General features: G+C 43.7%; 1 protein-coding gene across 6 annotated transcripts in view; it reads right to left on the bottom strand.

Moving 5' to 3' along the window:
• SLC8A1 (solute carrier family 8 member A1) overlaps nt 1–22,365 on the bottom strand; it is a 483,856-nt gene that overhangs the window by 65,958 nt on the left and 395,533 nt on the right. For 2 of the 6 annotated variants that reach the window (XM_038757794.1, XM_038757867.1), the window contains exons 3-6: nt 8,788–8,894; nt 4,879–4,899; nt 4,407–4,424; nt 4,267–4,281 (exon numbers count right to left, since the gene is read on the bottom strand). In XM_038757794.1, the coding sequence (XP_038613722.1) occupies nt 4,267–4,281; nt 4,407–4,424; nt 4,879–4,899; nt 8,788–8,894 (161 nt within the window). Of the gene's footprint in view, nt 1–4,266; nt 4,282–4,406; nt 4,425–4,878; nt 4,900–8,148; nt 8,253–8,787; nt 8,895–22,365 lie in introns of all 6 variants that reach the window. The other 4 variants (XM_038757945.1, XM_038758026.1, XM_038758179.1 and 1 more) reach the window with 4 other exon arrangements.

The raw sequence follows: 22,365 nt of genomic DNA on the forward strand, positions 1-22,365 counted from the left end.
GGAGCCCAATAGTTAGCTACAGCTGTTTTAGGGTTGAAGGCAAGCAGGATTTTTTGCTGCCCTTTCAGCTCTTAAAAGCAACATTTTTTTTCCACGTATGACTTAGTGACCTCTAATGAGAGCAGGCCCAGAAAGAATGGGGAGGCCCATGGAGCTGTTTGCAAAGGAAAAATACATCTTCTTTCCTTGACCCTAGTCAAAGAGATGCTGGAAGACTTGGCACTGGCAAGGATCAAATGGCATATTCCCATGCCAGAGATTAAACCCCATCCAATTGTTCCTTTCAGGAGGCCCCAGTGCTAAAAGCCTAGGTCAATTTGTCAATCTCTCTGAAGTCTCAGAGATCACAATGGGCTTGTGATCTAAGGGAATCAGTGTGGCCTGGTGGAAAGAACACAGGCCTAGTGGAAAGGGAATTGGCCTGAGCATCAGAAGACCAGGGTTCTAATCCCAGTTCTGCTATGTACCTGCTGTGTGACTTGCGTCACTTAACTTCTCTATGCCTCAGTTCCCTCATCTGCCAAACAGGGATTCAATATCTGTTCTCCCTCCTACTTATGACTGTGAGCCTCATGTGGGGCCTGATTCTTTTGTATCTTACCCCAGCAAGCTCGCTGTGGGGAGGGGATGTGTCTGTTTACTGTAATATTGTTCTATCCCAAACACTTAGTACAGTGTTCTGCATACAGTAAGTGTATGATTGACTGACTGACTAGTAATGAGGATGATGGTATTTGTTAAGCACTTACTGTGTGTCCAGCACTGTTCTAAGTCCTGGGGTAGATACTTAACTTCTCTGAGCCTCAGTTGCCTCATCTGTAAAATGGGGATTAAGACTGTGAGCCCCACATGGGACAACCTGATCACTTTGTTTTCTCCCCCAGTGCTTAGAACAGTGCTTCGCACATAATAAGTGCTTAAAAAATGTCATTATCATTATTATTACAAGCTAACCAGTTTGGACAAGGTCCCAGTCCTTCATGGGGCTCACAGTCTTAATCCCCATTTTATGGATAAGGTAACTGAGGCACGGAGAAGTAAAGTGACTTGCCCAAGGTCACATAGCAGATGAGTGCCACAGCTGGAATTAGAACACAGGTCCTTCTGACTCCCATGGTCTATCCACTACACTATACAGTGCTTGGCACATAGTAAGGCTTAACAAATACTACAGTTGTTATCTATGAGCTCAGGGAGGGATTCGAGCCTGCCAATAGTCTCTCATCACTGCAAATCAAAATCCTTGTCGAAATGGGATCTGAGATTTGTTCATGGACTGTGGCCATGGGGCCCAAAAAAGGGCAGAAACTGTCAGAGGCATGGAAGCCTGGCTCTCATCATAGGTGCCTGGCCTCGTGGAAAAAGCCTAAATTCTAGTTCTGGGCTCTAGGGCCAACTCTTCCAATGATCTGTTGTATGATTTAGCCTCTGAGCTTCATATTTCCTGTCAATAAAATGGGCACACTTGAGAAGCAGCATGGCTCAGTGGAAAGAGCATGGGCTTCGGAGTCAGAGATCAAGGGTTCAAACCCCAGCTCTGCCAATTGTCAGCTGAGTGACTTTGGGCAAGTCACTTAACTTCTCTGTGCCTCAGTACCTCATCTGTAAAATGGGGATTAAGACTGTGAGCCCCACATGGGACAACCTGATCACTTTGTAACCTCCCCAGTGCTTAGAACAGTGCTTTGCACATAGTAAGTGCTTAATAAATGCCATCATTGTTATTATTATTATTATGTGCTCTCCACCCACCTTTTTATGGTATTTGTTAAGCACTTTGTGCCAGGCATTATAATAAGCACTGGGGTAGATTGAAGCTAATCAGCTTGTACACAGTCCATGTCCAACTTGGGGCTCACAGTCTTTATCTCCATTTTATAGATCTGGTAACTGAGGTACAGAGAACTGAAGTGACTTGCCCAAGGTCACAGAGCAGATAGGAGGCAGAGCTGGGATAAGAATATGAAAGACTCCCAGGCCTGTGTTCTATTCACTAGGCACGCCACTTCTCACCCCTCACAGGACGGGGGCAAGGCTAAATGGAAATAGTCGATATGAAAGCATTTTTGAAAAATATATGTCCTATTGAGAAGCAGCATGGCTTAGTGGGTAGTATATGGACCTGGAAGTGAGAAGGACCTGGATTATAATCCTGTCTTTGCCACACGTCTGCTGTGTGACCTTGGCCAAGTCACTTTACTTCTCTGGGCCTCAGTTATCTCATCTCTAAAATGGTGATTAAGAGTGTGAGCCCATATGGGACAGGGACTGTGTCCAACCTGATTAACTTGTATCTACCCCAGTGCTTAGAACAGTGATTGGTATATAGTAAGCGCTTAACAAGTACCATAATAATATTATTATTAATAATGGTTTACTAATGACGCTATTAATGAGAACCCATAACCTGAACAACAGTGACATTCATTCTCAACTGAGAATGAATGAGAACTTCTCCTCACTGTGCCTTGTTCTCGCCTGTCCCGCTGTCGACCCCCAGCCCCCGTCCTCCCCCTGGCCTGGAATGCCCTCCCTCTGCCCATCCGCCAAGCTAGCTCTCTTCCTCCCTTCAAAGCCCTACTGAGAGCTCACCTCCTCCAGGAGGCCTTCCCAGACTGAGCCCCCTTTTTCCTCTCCTCCTCCCCATTCCCCCCACCCTACCTCCTTCCCCTCTCCCCCATCTAGACTGTGAGCCCGCAGTTGGGTAGGGACTGTCTCTATATGTTGCTGACTTTACTCCCCAGGCGCTTAGTACAGTGCTCTGCACACAGTAAGCGCTCAATAAATACGATTGAATGAATGAATGAACGAACTGAGAAATTTTCCCTTGACTTTTCATGTGAGAAATATAATCCCTAAGAAAATGTGAATGCCTTGGTTTTTACCATTTTCGGAAGTGGGAACTCTCATTGGCTCTTTGGAATGAGAAATCTTTTCTGCAGTTTTTTGACAGCTCCCAGCTAGGGATCACAGATCAAAATGTCACTTTTCAGGTTTTTTTATGCTGAAATCCAAAATCCAAAATTTGACCGTGGGTAGAACTTCTCAAGTAGGTGAGAAAATATTACCAAGCACCATCATTGCTGGGTTATTCTGGTATGAAAAAGGATAGGATAATCTAATCTAGCAGGTCATTCTAACCCTAGCTGTATTCTGTATGTGGGGAATTTTGAATTTTTTATTAATGTATTTGGACTATGTGCCAGGCACTGTACTAAGAGCTAGGGTCGATACAAGACAGGTTGGACACAGTCCATGTTCCACATGGGGCTCACAGTTTTGATCACCATTTTACAGATGAGATAACTGAGGTACAGAGAAGTAAAGTGATTTGCCCAAGGTCACAATGCAGACAAGTGGTGGAGCAGGGATTAGAACCCAGGTCATCTGACTCCCAAGGCCCACACTCTTTCCATGCACTCCTTTTTTAGGGGGAATATTTAGACTGTAAATTCCTTGTAGGAAGGGAACAGGTCTACTAACCCTGTTATATTGTACTCTCAGTGCTTAGTACAGTTCTGTGCACAGTAAGCAGTCGATAAATATGACTGCTTGATTAGAATATTACTTTTTTTTTTTACTAAGGAATCCATTTGCCTTTCTTATCTCAGAGAATCCCAAATTGGAAAACCTCTCATGTCATTTTAAAGGCTTTTTCCACTTGCTTGTCTAGGTAGCATTTTCTGATTTATTTTACTTCGTCCAATTTTAATGCCTTTCCTTCTATGCATGTGTAAACTTGTTCACAAAAATTGTTCCTAAAATAATTTTTAAAAATTACCACAACTCATAGTCACAAAACTAATCTTTGGATCAATTTTTCAGAAAACCAATGGCTGAACAGATAGTCACTTGAAGAAAGAATTTTCTCAGGCTCCTAGTTCCAAAGACTTTCTGTGCTCTAGGGCAGAGAAAGTCCACAGCTTCAAAAGCTGCTGTAAAACTGTCATGGGTCGTTTTCATTTTCAAATCCTTTTAGTTTGCTAAACTAAACTGTGCTTCGAGTTTTGACAAGCAAAGGACTTTCTAAAGGCCTTAGAATGGTAATTAAATAGAATTTTGAGATATTAATGGCTGGATAATTTTCACTTTCAAAAGACTTGCTTTTTTAAAAGTTAAATATTGATGAACAAAACAAGCGTGCTGTTAAATGTGTGAAAATGGCACATCACTCTAAATTCCACAAATTGATGTTAACCCAGAACAGTCAAGCTCTGATTTGATGTGATTTTAGTATAACATAAGAAACACTTAATCTCTTCTTACCATACAAATATTTCCCTACATTAAAAAACAAAAACAAACACAAATGAGATATAACCACTGAGCACTTGACAGAATTATACAGTATAGAAACCATAAGGAATGTGAGGCAATTTTAATACTTTAAACTGAAACATCCATACCTGTTATTGTGAAGCCACCTGAGAGTAACAAAAAGAAAAGAAAAAAAGATTAAAATGCAAGTTAAATTGCATCTTAATTTCTTCTGTTTCAGAGTATACACCCACCCTCTGAAAATACAAGATTCCCCCTCCCCATAGTATATGTTTTATATGTTATATGTTCCCAGTGAGAGGAAGAATTCACTGAATGACTCTGTTACATGATTTGGGTCATACACATTCAATAGGGCTCTGGATTGATAAAAATAATATAAGAGTTTACCTCTCAAACAGCAGATCTTTTAGATCATTTTAAAATAAGAACACAACATGAATTACCTTGTGTTAGTAAAATGGTTTCAGGGATCCTACTACACCAATCTTGGCGGAGATCAACAGATTTAAAAGAAAAGTTGGATAAATGAAAAAAGTCACCTCACACATGGAGAAAAAGTGGGGAAAATGGCAAAGGCGGGGGGAATGCAATGCTTACCAAGCTCATTCAACAACAGGGCTGTGGAGGAAACAGACAAGAGACAACACAGAATAAGAAACAAAATGAATAATGAAAATAGGAGGAATATCCAGAGAAAGACATCTACAGAGATATGGTTAAGGGCCAAAGTACCATTGGGGCAGATTTCAGGGCAATGCAATGAACTTCAGGGTATGGAAGATTCCAGACTTACGATCTCTAGAAGGAATGCCTTTTCAAACTGTATGCAGTTTTGGGACATAGAAAGAAATCTGCAATCAGGGTCCACATCTGTTACTTTCTGTACTTTATAGGTTTGTATTAAACCAACACATGATCAGGGGTTAATCAGTATCCCTCTTTATAATTCATTCTATTGCATTTCAATCGTATTTATTGAGTGCTTATTGTATGCAGGACACTGTATTAAGTGCTTGGGAGAGTGCAATAGAACAATAAACAGACATATATCTTGCCCACAAGGAGCTTACAAACAAGAGGACTTACTCTTATATAGGAGTAAGGTCAAAGGCCCTAGAAAAACAGCTTTGATTCCCCCATGACAGGCAAGGAACCTATGACTTAGGAACCAGGGTACAGTCTCCGATGTTTCTTATTTCTGATCCATTTAATTTCCGTTTCTTTGGACTCTCCGGAAATGAAAGTTGTTGATCCCTCATTGTCTTTGATAGGCCCTTCCTTCTACTAAAGGGTCAAAGATAACTCTCCAAACTAGTCATGAAAACTCATTTCCAACCGTGGGCTTATCCCAGCCCCTGGGGGATGTTTGAGGTATTCAACTGGATTCTATTCTAAATGCAGATTCAGTGCAACTGATTGATGAAGTACACAGGCACATTCAATGGGGTTGCCCTTATTGCTTTCTCAGTCTCGGTACTTTGTTTAATTTAACTCCACTAAATGATAGCCACTGATAGGTATCGTTGATTTTATTTCTACTGTCAAGAGACCACCAGAGAGGGGCTAAAACCAGAGCTGACTCTAAAGGCATTTGATTTGTTCCTTCTACAGTAAATTTTACTAGAGTGATGATGAAACCCCCTGGGTAATCTTCTTGTAATCTTCCCTAAGCTAAAAGACAGTTCTGAAAGAAATGCATTAGCTGTAAATCCTTTTTCCTAGTCTGAAAATGGAAATGGAAGACACTGGAGAAATGTGTGATGCTTTTTTAAAACCCAGAATCTGTTTCCCATTGCCCCTCTGCTGTTGAGTCCCATGTCCTGTTTACAATTTTGTGGAAACATTTTCTTGAGTGTCCGGTGGCTTGACGGTTTAATTCTCTAATTCTTCCAGTCACAAGCTTGTGGCTGAATGTCACCTCATAATGGTCTCTGCTAGAGGTGAATCTTGTCCATAATAATAATAATAATAATAATAATAATAATAATAATAATAATAATAATAAAGGCATTTGTTAAGCGCTTACTATGTGCTTTCCACATTCTAAGTGTTCTAAGTGTTCTAAGCACTGGGGGGGATACAAAGTGATCAGGTTGTCCCACGTGGGACTCACAGTCTTAATCCCCATTTTACAGATGAGTTAACTGAGGCTCAGAGAAGTTAAGTGACTCGCCCAAGATCACACAGCAGACATGTGGCGGAACCGGGATTCAATCCCATGACCTCTGACTCCCAAACCCATGCTCCTTCCACTGAGCCACGCTGGGGGTGTGGAGGTTCACAGGATTTTAGAGCCAGGATCTGATCATGTGGGCTATGAGTCTAGACACCCCTAGCCCAAGACTAATGGTTCAATGATTCCACAGTGATTCTTATATGGAGAACACTTTCTCCCTTTTGTTCCTGGGACCTGTTCTCAAGTTATTCCTGAGAGAGAGGATATCTAACTACTGTCTTTCACCGTTGCACCAGACTGAAAGTTTACCTTAGCTCTCCCAGGGAAACTCAACAAAGGAAAGAAAGACTGTATTCTTCACCATGCATGGCAGCTGGGCTCTTGTCTGAGGAAAACTTCATTTCTGCTGAACCAGAATTTCAGTCCAAAGGCACTGAACATCTAGATTTACTGAGATTCAAAGAGAAACAAATTTGCTCCACCAACCTCATTGGATTGGAGGAGAAATTGTCTGAGGGCAGCTGAGACTACCTATATCCTTGAGTAATTGTAAATCACTCTGAAGGAGTTATCATTTCATGCCTCTGCCAAATGGAGGGAGGGTTAGGGGAAAAAACAGTGTAGGCTTTTCTTGAAGCTTATCTTGACGCTATCAAAAAGGCCCATATGCAATATATTTTATAAGGCACTGTACATCTCTCACTGGCAAGCTCCTAGGCTATGACAGACAGGCACCTTCATTTTCATTTTTGAGAAGTTTCTACAAGTGTGCATTTGAACTTATCCTTTTGGTTCTAAATGGTGCTATTGCCAGTAAGCTTTTATCCCTGAAGAAAGGGATGGCTGAAAAGAACAAAATGTACATGAATATTCATCAGAAAATCTGAATCTCAAAGCCAATATCTACATATATTTGGATATTAATGTTATTTTATTTTTTATACTTTTTGTGTAATTCAGAAAGCTTCAGAACTATACAGGTTAAATTACTGTAGAAATAATTTGCCTTTCTTGTTATTGGTGGTAGTGATTTCAGGGTCCACGGAGAATTCCCATCTCGGATCCAGTGACTCAAAGAGATTATAGGAATCCAGACATTACAACTATTAGGACAATCCCTTCGGAGGTTGAGTCTGGTGTCTTTCCTTTCTGGAATTTCATCTCTTTCTTTCTGAGCTTCCTAAAGGAAACTCTAATGCAGAATTTCCTTCAAAATTTCCTGCCATTGATTGTTCATTAGGTAGAGTCACTTTGGTCCCCACAGGTTTCCCATTTCCACCGTCAACTAGGCAAAACTCCCTTTGAGGAGAGGGATGCCAATACAGGAATCAGTGGCACATTCTGGAATGGAAAAAGGGCATCCATCCTGTGCCCTGAAAGGAAACAGCTGTTTCTCAAAACATTCTGCTATTGTTTTATTTCTGAAAAACCAAAAAAACCCTCCTGGTCCGTGAAATTCATTGCATCCCATCGTAGCCTGGTTAGCTGGCATTAAACCAAAACCTATTTTAGTGGGGATTGTCTGGTGCACTTAGGGTTAGAAAAAACAGCAAGATCGGCTTGAGTTTTGAAGGAGACAAAGCAAAGGGTTCGGAAGCCAAAGGGGAGAAGAAAGTTCAGTGTGAGAGTCAGGAGACACGGAGAGAGAAGAGTACAATTTCTCGCTGGCATGTCTTGGTATACTCTCACACCTTTCATTCCTCTTCGAATCCATATTGGCTCCTCAAGTACAAGGGAGAAACTGCACTCTTTCTCATATTCCTCACGGTCAAATATTGTAAGGGGAATGATCTTCCTGTGGGAACACAAGACAAAGGCAAAACAAATGGTTGGAGTCGCACGCTCATGCTCCGGGGTCCACAGTGGTTACTGGGATGTAATGAGTGGAAGACACTGCAGCACATTTATCTCATGTCATTATGAACAAGGCCTAGACCTGCTTCCCATCTCCCCACTGCTGGCCACCAGCTGACCACGGCCCTCCTTTCTCAATTAGGCGTGTATCCTCAGGAGGAAATCGGAAAGTGCCCCGTTTAGGGGTTGAAATTTAGAGCTCCGCACCTAATTCCTGAGAGGAGCAAGGCAGGTGATAGAATTGAGAGTCAGTGAGCTTTCCTCCTCACTCTCGAGGGCCAATACTGCATTGCTCCACTGAAATGATGAAGTGGAGCCTGCCAAGCCGTATGGGTTCGGTCAGCTGGGGTCCCAGGGAAGTCCCAAGCCCAGTTACATAGACAGAGGAATGTGCGCATTGCAAACTCTGTTCAGGCATCCAGATGGGGGAACGGCAGGCACAAGCACTTTGGCTCCACTCTGGAGCAACGTCCCACCTTTCTTCTCACTCATCTCCACCAGCCGAGGTTCCCCAATCTCAAGGAAGAAGGTCTTGTTTTTCTCATACTCCTCATCATCAATTACTTTGACTGATACTGTTTTGCTGAAACAGAGAAGAATATAGATTGACGAACAAAGGGGACAGGAAGGACAGGAAAACGAAAGGAAAAGTAGAGGAGGAAAGGCGTGTTAAAAGCTGTCTGCTCAGGTGAAGAACGAGGTAAGACTGCGGTAACGAGATTAAGTACTTCAGGGCTGAGGGTCAGAGACGGATGGAAAGCTGCGAGGATTCTACCTGTTCCAGTGCCCCCACAGCTGGTTGAAGATAGGCTGAAGTTAGCGAGATCAAAATAGAAGAAAGGGGGGAAATTGGGTGCTGATCAAAAGACACACAGAAAGCAGAGTTTGCAAATAGAAGACAGGAAAAAGTCATTTACCAGATAAAAATGTTATTAGGCAGAGATTGCTGCATGTGGTACTCAAAATTGGCTCCATGAGAAATAAATCCCCTAGTAGATTGAGCTGTTAGTTGAAAACATTTATCTCTATTGAGAATTTCACTCCCAACCCCAACTCAGTCTAGTCAAGATTTACCTCATCTATTACATGGACAGGGTTCATCAGCCCCAGTGGGAGCCACATACCCATTTTAAAGGAAAAAAAAATGGCTCACAGAGTTTCTTGTCTTTACCTCTAGACCCTATCCTGGCTTCGCACCACAAAGCCTCAAATGTTTCTTAGGCCACAGACCTAATTGGACTTTCCACAGATACTTATAATAATGATGAATGTAGTATTTGTTAAGCCCTTACTATTTTCATTACCATATCAGTATTAGGGTAAATAGAAGGTAATCAGGTCACAATCCCTGATCCACATGGAGCTCACAGTCAAAGTAGGAGGGAGAACAGGTATTGAATCCTCATTTAACAGATGATAAAATCGAATCACTGAGAAGTTATTTGCCCGAAGTCACACAGCAGGCAAATGCTGGAGCCAAGGTGGACTTTCCATGAGCCCATGCTGCTAAAGTTGTCCCAGTCCTCTTCTTCATTAAGACTTCAGAGCAAATGCTGATTGGGGCTGAATCAAGGCTTCTGGATCATAGTTGCACTTTATGAAAATTTTCAGTTCCAATGTCAGGTGTGTTTCACTCTTGAGGAGATAATGAGCTCCTTGAGGGCAATGAACATGTGTTTGGCTTCTGGTGTATTTTCCCAAGTACTTACTAGAGGGTGTTGCACTCAATAGCTGATCAATATTTATGGTTTCTCCTCCTTCTCCTCGTCCTCCTACCTGAACCTGACATGGCACCAACAGGGTATAACGGTGGGTCTCAGTGCAATCTCAGCTGCAAGCACCAAGCTTCGATCTGAAACTTCCACAGAAATCACTTCTGTCCCTTCAGGGGTCCAGGCTTATGCTCCGAGCTGCCACAAAAGTGAATAAGGCCAGGCCATAGGCCCTACTTTAGACAAGGCAAATCCATCCCCTGACTTGATGTGCCGAGAGTCGGCAATTCAATTTGATCTCTAAAGTTATTTCTCCCAAACTTATCAGGTTATTAGCTGCCCTGATGCTACCCATTTATGACTTGTGACAGCCTCAGACCCTGAGGGAGAGATATCCAGTTTGGAGATTAAATGAGGGAGAAGTGGAAGGACAAAGTGTCAAAAGTCACATCCATTTTCTTGTTTCGCTAGGCATGGAGCCAAGCGTTGCATTTGCCAAAGGCTTCAGGTTGGAAAAGGAGTACTGCTGTCCATTTTAGTGTCCCTGCATTGTGTGGCCTGGACAGGGAACAATCCTTCATACAAACTCCTGCTCTTTCAAGTTCGGGAACAGATGACATTTACTTTCCAAAGATCATCATTCAGATTCATTTGGAACATGCAAAGAGCATGTTTGAAAATAAATCATCAGTGTCAATTGTCGAGAGCTACGGTAAACATGGACCGAGTTGGAGGCTGCAAATATTGCTACAGCTGGAACTTACCCTTCGAAAATGTCTGTCGGCTTACCAGTTTCTCTGTCAATTGCATTTATTGAGTGCTTACTGTGTGCCGGGCACTGTACTAAACACTTGGGAGACTTCAACACAACAATATCACAGGCGAAGTCTCTCCTTTCCTCTTTGACATTATCTTTGTTCCTTCGGTACTCATGCTACTCTATTATCTGTAACACTGGCTAAGTTTCTAAAACATTTTCAGAAAGGAATTGGCACCCCCAGAACATAATGTGAAGAAGACAAGGAGCTCTGTGTTGGCCAGATATTTTCCCTGGGCAGAATTCATCTTCCAGGTTTCAGGGGAATCTCCTTGCTACCAGGGTCAGATTCTGATCTTCAGGAAAGAACATTCTTTGCACAAATTCCTATCTCCCATCCTGGTACCTCCTGGCTACTCTCCCTCCTTTCCTGGTCTCTGAACCCCAGACACCAGGCCAGAAGAGGTGAGGCTGGGGTCAAAAAAGGTGGAGTATTGAAAGGGTTGGGGAGAAAGAGTGGGAAAAGAGAATATGGAGTAAAGTGAGGAAAGGAGAGAGGGGAAAAAGGGAGAGAGAGAGAAAAGGAAAGCAGGTAAAGGGGAGAGAGAGAGAGAAGGGTCAGTCACAACGGGGAAGAGGCAGTTCTTTCTTGCTCCCTTGACTGCTTCTTTCTAGTGGTCCTGATAGAGGCCCAGTCCATGGCAGGCTTTATCACTTGGTCTATTGCTACTCCCTGGGCTGTCATGTTGGAGGTGCTGGCCCAAGGGGCACTGATCTGCTCTGCTTTGTCTCTTCTGGGGCCAATGGGCTGGTGGTGTTGACTGTAGTCATGCAACAGATTCAGCATCCCGGGCCCAAAATGGGAACTGTGGGTCTGCAGAATGGCCATGCCAACTCTCTGGATCACCCCCTCTGTCCCTTCTCAATCAATCAATCGTATTTATTGAGCGCTTACTGTGTGCAGAGCACTGTACTAAGTGCTTGGGAAGTACAAGTTGGCAACATATACAGTCCCTACCCAACAGTGGGCTCACAGTCTAGAAGGGGGAGACAGAGAAAAAAGCCAAACATATTAACAAAATAAAATAAATAGAATAGATATGTACAAGTAAATGTACTTTATTGTACAAGTATGTACTTCTCCCCATACGAGGAAGAAGATGGTGCCAGAACAGCCATACATCACGTTCCCCCCTACATCCATTGGCTGAGAAGCACAGGGGCATCTCAGCCAACCATTTTGTTTCTTTGAATGGGTCCCAAAGAACATAGAGTGGGCAGTGGAATAGTTTCCAGGTGGGCAGGATGATCCCTCCAGCAGGGTGTGGTGGATAGAGCCCAGGCCTGGGAGTCAGAAGGTCATGGGTTCTAATCCTGGCTCTGTCACTTGTTTGCGGTGTGGCTTAGGGGAAGTTAGTTCCCTTCTCTGTGCCTCATCACCTCATCTGTAAAATGGGGATTAAGACTGTAAGCCCTGTGTGAGATAGCCTTCTCTCTGATCTCCCATCCTCGTGTCTCTCTCCACTTCAATCCATACTTCATGCTGCTGCCCGGATTATCTTTGTCCAGAAACGCTCTGGGTATATTACTCCCCTCCTCAAAAATCTCCAGTGGCTACCAATCAATCTGCGCATCAGGCAGAAACTCCTCACCCTGGGCTTCAAGGCTGTCCATCCCCTCGCCCCCTCCTACGTCACCTCCCTTCTCTCCTTCTACAGCCCAGCCCGCACCCTCCACTCCTCTGCCACTAATCTCCTCACCGTACCTCGTTCTCGCCTGTCCCGCCATCGACCCCCGGCCCACGTCATCCCCCGTGCCTGGAATGGCCTCCCTCTGCCCATCCGCCAAGCTAGCTCTCTTCCTCCTTTCAAGGCCCTACTGAGAGCTCACCTCCTCCAGGAGGCCTTCCCAGACTGAGCCCCTTCCTTCCTCTCCCCCTCGTCCCCCTCTCCATCCCCCCATCTTATCTCCTTCCCTTCCCCACAGCACCTGTATATATGTATATATCAATCAATCAATCAATCGTATTTATTGAGCGCTTACTATGTGCAGAGCACTGTACTAAGCGCTTGGGAAGTACAAATTGGCAACACATAGAGACAGTCCCTACCCAACAGTGGGCTCACAGTCTAAAAGGGGGAGACAGAGAACAAAACCAAACATACCAACAAAATAAAATAAATAAGATAGAAATGTACAAGTCAAATAAATAAATAGAGTAATAAATATGTACAACCATATATACATATATACAGGTGCTGTGGGGAAGGGAAGGGGGTAAGATGGGGGGATGGAGAGGGGGACGAGGGGGAGAGGAAGGAAGGGGCTCAGTCTGGGAAGGCCTCCTGGAGGAGGTGAGCTCTCAGCAGGGCCTTAATAGTAAATAGTAAATAGGTACTATATGTAATATGTATATGTATATGTACATATGAATATGTATGAATATGAATATGTATATGTAATAGTAAATAGTAATAGAATAGTAAATATGTACAAGTAAAATAGAGGAATAAATAATAATAATAATAATAATGGCATTTATTAAGCACTTACTGTGTGCAAAGCACTGTTCTAAGCACCAGGGAGGTTACAAGGTGATCAGGTCGTCCCACGGGGGGCTCACAGTCTTCATCCCCATTTTACAGATGAGGGAACTGAGGCCCAGAGCACTTACTGTGTGCAGAGCACTGTTCTAAGCGCTTGGAAGAATACATTAAGACAGAGTTGGTAGGCATGTTCCCTGCCCACAACGAGCTTACAGTCTAGATGGGGAGAGGGAGACTTCAGGAAAGGAGCAGGGGCAGTGTGGCCTATTGGCTAGCACCTGGGCCTGAGAGTCAGAAGGATGTGGGTTCTAATCCCAGCTGGGTCACTGGTCTGTTGGGTGACCTTGGACAAGTCGCTTTACTTCTCGGTGCCTCAATTGCCTAATCCGTAAAGTGAGGATTAAGACCGTGAGCTCCATGTGGGACATGGACTGTGTCCAACCTGATTGGATTGTATCTACTTCAGCACTTTGTACAGTGTCTGGTGCGTAACAAATGCCATAAAATGCCAGAGAAGCAGCGTGGCTCAGTGGAAAGAGCACGGGCTTTGGAGTCAGTGGTCATGGGTTCAAATCCTGGCCCCGCCAACTGTCAGCTGTGTGACTTTGGACTAGTCACTTAGAGAAGCCCCGTGGCTCAGTGGAAAGAGCACGGGCTTGGGAGCCAGAGGCCATGGGTTCGAATCCCTGCTCTGCCACTTGTCAGCTGTGTGACCTTGGGCAAGTCACTTCACCCCTCTGGGCCTCAGTTCCCTCATCTGTAAAATGGGGGTTAAGACTGTGAACTCCATGTGGGACAACCTGATTACTTTGTATCCCCCAAGCGCTTAGAACAGTGCTTTTCACGTTGTAAGCGCTTAACAAATGTCATTATTATTATTATTCTCTGTGCCTCAGTTACCTCATCTGTAAAATGGGGATTAAGACTGTGAGCCCCCCATGGGACAACCTGATCACCTTGTAACCTCCCCAGCGCTTAGAACAGTGCTTTGCACATAGTAAGCGCTTAATAAATGTCATTATTATTATTATTATTATAAAAGGGGGGTGCCTGATTCAAGTCTCCTTGCTTCCCTGCTCTGCTGTCTTTCTCCAGAGACCCATCAGCCTGGAGGGAAGGGACCATGGACACAAGGCCCAGGGCTATACAGAGCCCTGTTGGAAAGGAAAGGGAGGATGGGGATATATGTTTGTACATATTTATTACTCTATTTATTTATTTATTTATTTTACTTGTACATATCTATTCTATTTATTTTATTTTGTTAGTATGTTTGGTTTTGTTCTCTGTCTCCCCCGTTTTAGACTGCGAGCCCACTGTTGGGTAGGGACTGTCTCTATATGTTGCCAATTTGTACTTCCCAAGCACTTAGTACAGTGCTCTGCACATAGTAAGCGCTCAATAAATACGATTGATGATGATGAGATAGGGACTGTGTCCAACTCGATTTGCTTATATCCACCCCAGCACTTAATACAGTGCCTGACCCATAGTAAGCACTTAACAAATACCATTGTTATTAAAATTATTAGCCCTCCCATAATAATAATAATGATGGCATTTATTAAGTGCTCACTATGTGCAAAGCACTGTTCTAAGTGCTGGGGAGGTTACAAGGTGAACAGGTTGTCACACGGGGCTCACAGTCTTAAACTCCATTTTACAGATGAGGTAACTGAAGCACAGAGAAGTTAAGTGACTTGCCCAAAGTCACACAGCTGACAATTGGCGGAGCCAGGATATGAACCCATGACCTCTGACTCCAAAGCCCGTGCTCGTTCCCCATTCCCAGACACATCCTTAGACAAGCATTGCAGCATAGAGAAGTGGGGAATTTACAGCCCTGGGTACCACCTTGGGCAAATCACTTAACTTCTCTGTGCCTGAGTTACCTCATCTGTAAAATGGGGTTTGAAACTGTGAGCCCCATGTGGGATAGGGACTCTATCCAAACTGTTACCAAACTTGTATGTACTCCAGTGCTTAGAACAGTGCTTGGCACATAGTGAGTGCTTAACAAATACCACAATTATCATTGTTATTATTTTTCTGCCTGTTCTCCGGGCAAGCCCAGCTGAGGACGAGAACATGGCTTTAAGGAAATGCCACCTGCAGTATCCTCAAGGAAAAAGTAATCCAAGTAGAAGGTTATATTTCTTCTACTACTTGGGGGAACCTATTAGTTTCTGCTCTTCAGGCATATAATGGATTTGTTTACTGTTTTCTGGGCTACTGACGGCTGGGGAAAATGTAGTCCACGGTTCAGCATAATGTGACAATATAATGAACAAAATAGAAATCAATGTTTATTCTGCCTATATATGACCATAGGGATCATCTGCAGGCACAGAAAAGGAGGCTGTCAAAGCAAAAGCAGAATACCTCACTAGGGGCAGAGATACTGGAAATCATTTTAGTCAAAGGAGGGAAAAAGAATAGAAAATTGTCTCAGAGCCTGTAGCGAAGGCACTTAAAATAGATGCAGAATGTAAAATGGCACTTAGTTTCAAAATCATTAGTGATGAGATCAATAATGGCCTTGACAAGAAACATTAAATTATGTGCTGATTTCTGTCTTCCTGCATGAAAGGGCTATTATTAGGATTTAATTAACAAAGAATTATCTCCATCAGTCTCAGGTAACAGCAGAAAGATGGTTCTGGTAACGAGGTCTCCTATATTCAGACAGCTGAGAAACGAAAAATACCGTACATGGTATTTTCATAAACGGGCTCTAGAGATGAACATTCTCCGCCAAGGACAGCTTGGGTAGAAATGGGTCCCTGTTCCTTTCAAAGGCTCACTTCCCAGTGAGATCAATGTCGTACTTTCCAACAAGCCAAGCACACAAAAGTAAATGAAATCACTACTTCCAAAGCAGGGAAAGTGTTTCTAAATGTTGCTTTCCTCAAGAGAGTATTGATTTGAAGGTGCCTACAGTGATTGATTTCCCATGTCTGGTAATCAAGGGTACGCCTGACAGTGCTCAAATTTCGGCAGCAGTCAAGTGCCTTCTCATAGACTCAAAGTGGGTCTTGGTACATCTCTCTCTTTCTTCCCCCTCCCCTTTCTGTCTCTCCCCCCGCCTCCCACTCTTTCTGTCTCTTGTGTTCTTCCTCTCTCTTCTCTTTTTTCTCTCTTTCTTCTTCCCTCTTTCTGTCTCTCTCCCTTTTCCTTTCTTCTCTTTGTTTCCCTCCATCTTTCTTCTTTCTCTTCTCTTTCTGTCTCTCCCTCTTCCTCTCTCTTCTCTTTCCCTCAGTCTTTCTTCTCTCTCCTATTTCTAACCCTCTCCCTCTTCCTCCCTTGCCTCTCCTCATCCCTATCTTTTCGTCTGAGGCTGAGACCCTGATTTTTTTTGTCAACATGGTGGTGCACAAAAGTGTACCACGCAATTATGTCTCCAGGCAATGATGGATGGCCAATTTAGAATTCAGCGATGAAACCCATGGCATATTTCTAGGGAATCTTTTTCTACCAAAAAACCATGTTCTGTTTCATCAGGGAAAAGCAGTTCATTGAAGGTGGCTGAAAGACTGCCCCAAAATGGATAGCATGGTCACTCTTTCTAGAATTCTGACCCATCCTGAAAGGCCTTAAGTGGGACCCATTAGGTCCCTGCTTCCATTCAGGGTTTCAAGAGAGAATCCTTTGACCACAGTACAAGGACAGGGGCTAATCAACACCGAGGATGATGAGAGATGGTGACACCATAGAAGAGGAGGAGAAGAACTTTTTCTCCCCTCCTGAATCTCTTTTCTTCCCCTCTCTTGCTTTCTGTCCCTTTATTCCACCCTTCGTTTCCCCATCATCCCTCTCCTCTATTTATTTCCTTTATCTCTGGATCAACAAGAGAAGCAGCATGGCTCAGTGGAAAGAGCATGGGCTTGGGAGCCAGAGGTCATGGGTTCTAATCCCAACTCCACCACATGTTTGCTGTGTGACCTTTGGCAAGTCACTTAACTTCTCTGAGCCTCAGTTACTTCATCTGTAAAATGGGGATTAAGACTGGGAGTCCCACGTGGTACAACCTCTCTCTGGGCATGTTACTCCCCTCCTCAAAAGTCTCCAGTGGCTACCAATCAATCTGCGCATCAGGCAGAAACTCCTCACCCTTGGCTTCAAGGCTGTCCATCACCTCGCCCCCTCCTACCTCACCTCCCTTCTCTCCTTCTACAGCCCAGCCCACACCCTCCGCTCCTCTGCCCCTAATCTCCTCACCGTGCCTCGTTCTCGCCTGTCCCGCCATCAACCCCTGGCCCACGTCATCCCCCTGGCCTGGAATGCCTTCCCTCCCCACATCCACCAAGCTAGCTCTCTTCCTCCCTTCAAGGCCCTACTGAGAGCTCACCTCCTCCAGGAGGCCTTCCCAGACTGAGCCCCCTCCTTCCTCTCCCCCTCGCCCCCTCTCCATCCCCACGTCTTACCTCCTTCCCTTCCCCACAGCACCTGTATATATGTATATATGTTTGTACATATTTATTACTCTATTTATTTATTTATTTTACTTGTACATATCTATTCTATTTATTTTATTTTGTTAATATGGTTGGTTTTGCTCTCTGTCTCCCCCTTCTATCATCAATCGTATTTATTGAGCGCTTACTGTGTGCAGAGCACTGTACTAAGTGCTTACTAGACTGTGAGCCCACTGTTGGGTAGGGACTGTCTCTATATGTTGCCAACTTGTACTTCCCAAGCACTTAGTACAGTGCTCTGCACACAGTAAGCACTCAAAAATACGATTGATTGATTGATTGATTGACAACCTGATCACCTTGTATCCCCCCCAGCACTTAGAACAGTGCTTTGTACATAATAAGCGCTTAACAAATGCCATTATTATTATTATTATTAAGAACTTCTTCTCTCCTCCTCAATCTCTTTTCTTCTCCTCTCTTGCTTCCTGTCCCTTTATTCCACTCTTCTTTTCCCTATCCTCCCTCTCCTCTATTTCTTTCCTTTATCTCTGGATCAACAACTCTTTTTGGCCCTGATCTGTGAAAGACCCACTGGTGTATTACCTTGGACCTGGGGACATTGGAGCACTTTATGCAGAGAAGGGATCAATGGCTCATTTCCAGAAAAGGAATAAGCAAACTAATGAGAATACAGATAACATTTCTATTTATAGGTTTTAGTGATTGTAACTAATGAGAAAAGGCACATCTAACACAATGCTAAGGACCCCTATGAATTCCATTCTGATCGGTTGGTGTATCACTAAGTCATGGGTTAATGCCAAGGACTATGGGTAGCAGTGTAGGGTCATGAATGGTATGGGAAGGGTCATGAATGGGTAGTGCATGGGCTTTGGAGTCAGAAGGTCATGAGTTCTAATCCAGGCTCCGCCACTTGTCTGCTGTGTGGCCTTGGGCAAATCACTTCACTTCTCTGGACCTCAGTTACTTCATTGGTAAAATGGGGATTGAGACTGGGAGCCCATATGGGACAGTGACTATGTCCAACTCGATTTACGTGTATCCCCCCTAGCACTTAGTACAGTGCCTGGCACATAGTAAGTGCTTAACAAATACCATCATCATCATCATCATCATTATTACTATTATTAAATTGCTACCCCTGATGGCAGTGCTGTGGCAAAATATGCGTTTATAATAATAATAATGGCATTTATTAAGCACTTACTATGTGCAAAACACTGTTCTAAGTGCTGGGGAGGTTACAAGGTGATCAGGTTGTCCCGTGAGGGGCTCACAGTCTTTAATCCCCATTTTACAGATGAGGTAACTGAGGCACAGAGAAGTGCAGTGACTTGCCCAAACTCACACAGCTGACAATTGACAGAGCCGGGATTTGAACCCATGACCTCTGACTCCAAAGCCCGGGCTCTTTCCATTGAGCCATGCTGCTTCTCTTTATGCATTCATGATGCTCTCAGGTGAGCAAAGCATAACTCCAACCAGGCTTGCAGACAAGTTTCGCAATCACTAAGTCCCCACATACATTCCACTGGCCCATGCTCACCAATTCCACACCACCAACTCCATATCAGTTCCCCTTCTGGCCTCTTCCCTATCTCATATTATCATGGCATCTGTTAAGTGCTTACTTTGGGCGAATCGCTGTATCAAGTTCTGGATTAGATGCAGATAGCTGTAGGTCAGATGCAATCTCTATTTCATAAGGGGCTCACAGTCTAAGTGGCGGGGGGAAATCCCCATTTCATAGATTAAAGAAATAGGCACAAAGAAGTTGAGTTGCCCAAGGTCGCATACCAGGCAATGTCAACCAATCAATAGTATTTATTGAATGCTTCTGTGTGCAGGGCACTGTGCTAAGTACTTGGGATAGAACTACACAATATGAAGGTAGACAAGATCCCTGACCAAAAGGAGCTTACAGACTTGAGTCGGGTGATAGACAATAAAATAACATTACGGCTGGATACATAACTGAGTGTTGTGTGACTGGACATGGGGTAAGTATAACACCTAAGTATCACGGGGTGAACACATCCAAGTGCATAGGTGATTCAGAAGGGAGGGTGAATACTTGCCTGTTTGCTTCTACTTATTTTGTTTTGTTTTGTTGTCTGCCTCCCCACTTCTAGACTGTTGCTGGTTAGGAACTGTCTCTGTTTCTGAATTGTATTTTCCAAGCACTCAGTACAGTGCTCTGCACACAGTAAGTGCTCAATAAATACAGTTGAATGAAAGGATGAATAAGGCATGTAAGGGCTTAATCCCAGAAGGCCTTTTGGAGGAGGTGTGATTTGAGCAGAGCTTTGAAGATGTGAAGTGTGATGGACTATCAGGGGCAAAGTGGTGGAATCATTATTAGACCCCATGTCCTCTAACTTCCAGGATCATGCTCTTTCCCTTAGACCTTGTTGCTTTCCCACTATCCATCAGAAGCAATTCTGCCCCCAAATGCCCTCAGTTTCAGCTCCAGGGATGTGAAACAAAATGGGAATTTATGATAACAGAGAAATGAGGGACTTTTAGGTCTCTTTCGATTCAATTACATTACATTATATGTTGACAATTTGTACTTCCCAAGTGCTTAGTAGAGTGCTCTGCATATATTAAGTGCTCAATAAATGCAATTGAATGAATGAATGAATGAGTCTGATTCCAGCTAACACTGCCTTCATTTTTATTTTATTTTATTTTTTAAGGTTTTTATTAAGCCCTTACTCTGTGCTAGGCACTGTACTAAGTGTTGGGGTAGATACAAGCTTATCAGGTTGGACATAGTACCTGTCCCATATGGGGCTCACAGTCTTAATCCCCATTTTACAAATGTGATAACTGAGGCACAGAGAAGTTAAGTGACTTGTCCAAGGTCACACACAGCAGACAAATGGCAGAGCTGGGATCAGAACCCAGGTGCTCCTGATTCCCTAGCCCATGCTCAATCCACTGGGTCCCGCTACTTTTTCATTTCTTCATCTGCTGCTTGGATCATTTTTCTAAAATTTCCTAATGGACACCCCAGGAGGAAGTCAATGCCATACCCTAGCTAAGACTTTGGGTATGCTTGAGTCAGTATGGGATTTAAAAGAGGACATAGCCAAGACCAACTTCCATAGATGAGTAATGTTTTAAATTAAAGACAATGGAAACTCTCTGGCTATTTTCCTCAGCAGCCTTTGCTACACCAAAAGCAAAGAAAGAAATAGAGAAGCAAAATCCACTCATTTTTCAGAGTGTGGGCTCTACAGTCTCTATCAGTTAGGGTAAAAAGGGGGGATGATATTAATAATAATAATATTTGTTAAGTGCTTAGTACGTGCCAAGCATTGTTCTTGATTATCTGATACAAGGTAGTCAGGTTGGATGCAGTCCCTGCCATTCATTCATTCATTCATTCACATTAATTAACTGCTTACTGTGTGCAGAGCACTGTACTAAGCAATTGGGAGAGTAAAATATAACAATAAATGGACACATTCCTTGCTCACAATGAGCACATTGAGTTCACAGTCTTAATCCCTATTTTACAGATGAGGGAACTAAGGCACAGAGAAGTGAAGTGACTTGCCCAAGGTCACACAGCAGACATGTGGTAAAGCTGGAATTAGAACCCAGGTCCTCCAACTCCCATGCCTGTGCTCTTTCCACTAGGTCATGCTGTTTCCCACTAGACCATGCTGGCATATCTGCTGATCTGTATCCACCCAATAGCCATGACCTGGAAGCAAAAGAAATATTGAGAAGCCTGGGCCCTAGCAGTGCTTTTCTCTGGGAAACCTCTGCCCAGGGATCAAGAGATCTTCTGTTTAGGAACTGCCAATACTCAAACCCAGAAATATCCAGCAAGAGGATCCGTGAGCAGAGGCATATCCTGCCCATTGGCAGACTGTGAGCAGGCAAGAAAAAATGGTAGATTTACCCTGAGGCTACTGTGTTGGCCTCCTTAGTCAGATGATTGTATTAGCCTTCTTGCTGGTCTCCTTAGCTCCAGTCTCTCCCCAACACTGCTGCAAGGATCAGCTGCTTGAAACGTCACTGGGCACCCATTTCCCTTCAGATCCAACAGGAACTCCTTTGCGGCACGCTATTAGCTCTAGGAACTTTACTAACCTTCACCCCCTACTCTTCAGCTGGAACTCTTTTCTCTTTTCTCCTCCACAGTTCAGCTTCTAACAGTCCCCTGTTCCAGACTTTCCTTCCTCTAGACTCTCCCTCTATCTGCTGGGGGGGTGGGATTGCACTTCTGACAGATCTTACAGCAGTGATAGCTCTGCTCTGGTTTTTCAGCCTGCATAACAGTGAAAAGCAATAATAATGGTGGTATTATAAGTACTTCGGCACTTGGGAAACTGAACTACAACAGAGTTGGAAAACACATTCCTCACTCACAAGAAGCTCACAGTCCTCTTGACCGTAAGCTAGTTGAGGGTAAGAAATGTGACTATCAACTCTGTTACAGAGTACTCTCTCAAAGGCTTAGTATAGTGTTCTGCACAAATACACTCTCAATAAATACGAATGATTAATTGAATGATCAAGGGGGAGGCAGTCATTGTTCCAAGCACTGTACTGAAGTAGATGTACAATGATCAGATTAGACACA

The sequence above is a fragment of the Tachyglossus aculeatus genome, chromosome 1 (assembly GCF_015852505.1).
Source record: "Tachyglossus aculeatus isolate mTacAcu1 chromosome 1, mTacAcu1.pri, whole genome shotgun sequence".
Classification (NCBI taxonomy): domain Eukaryota; kingdom Metazoa; phylum Chordata; class Mammalia; order Monotremata; family Tachyglossidae; genus Tachyglossus; species Tachyglossus aculeatus.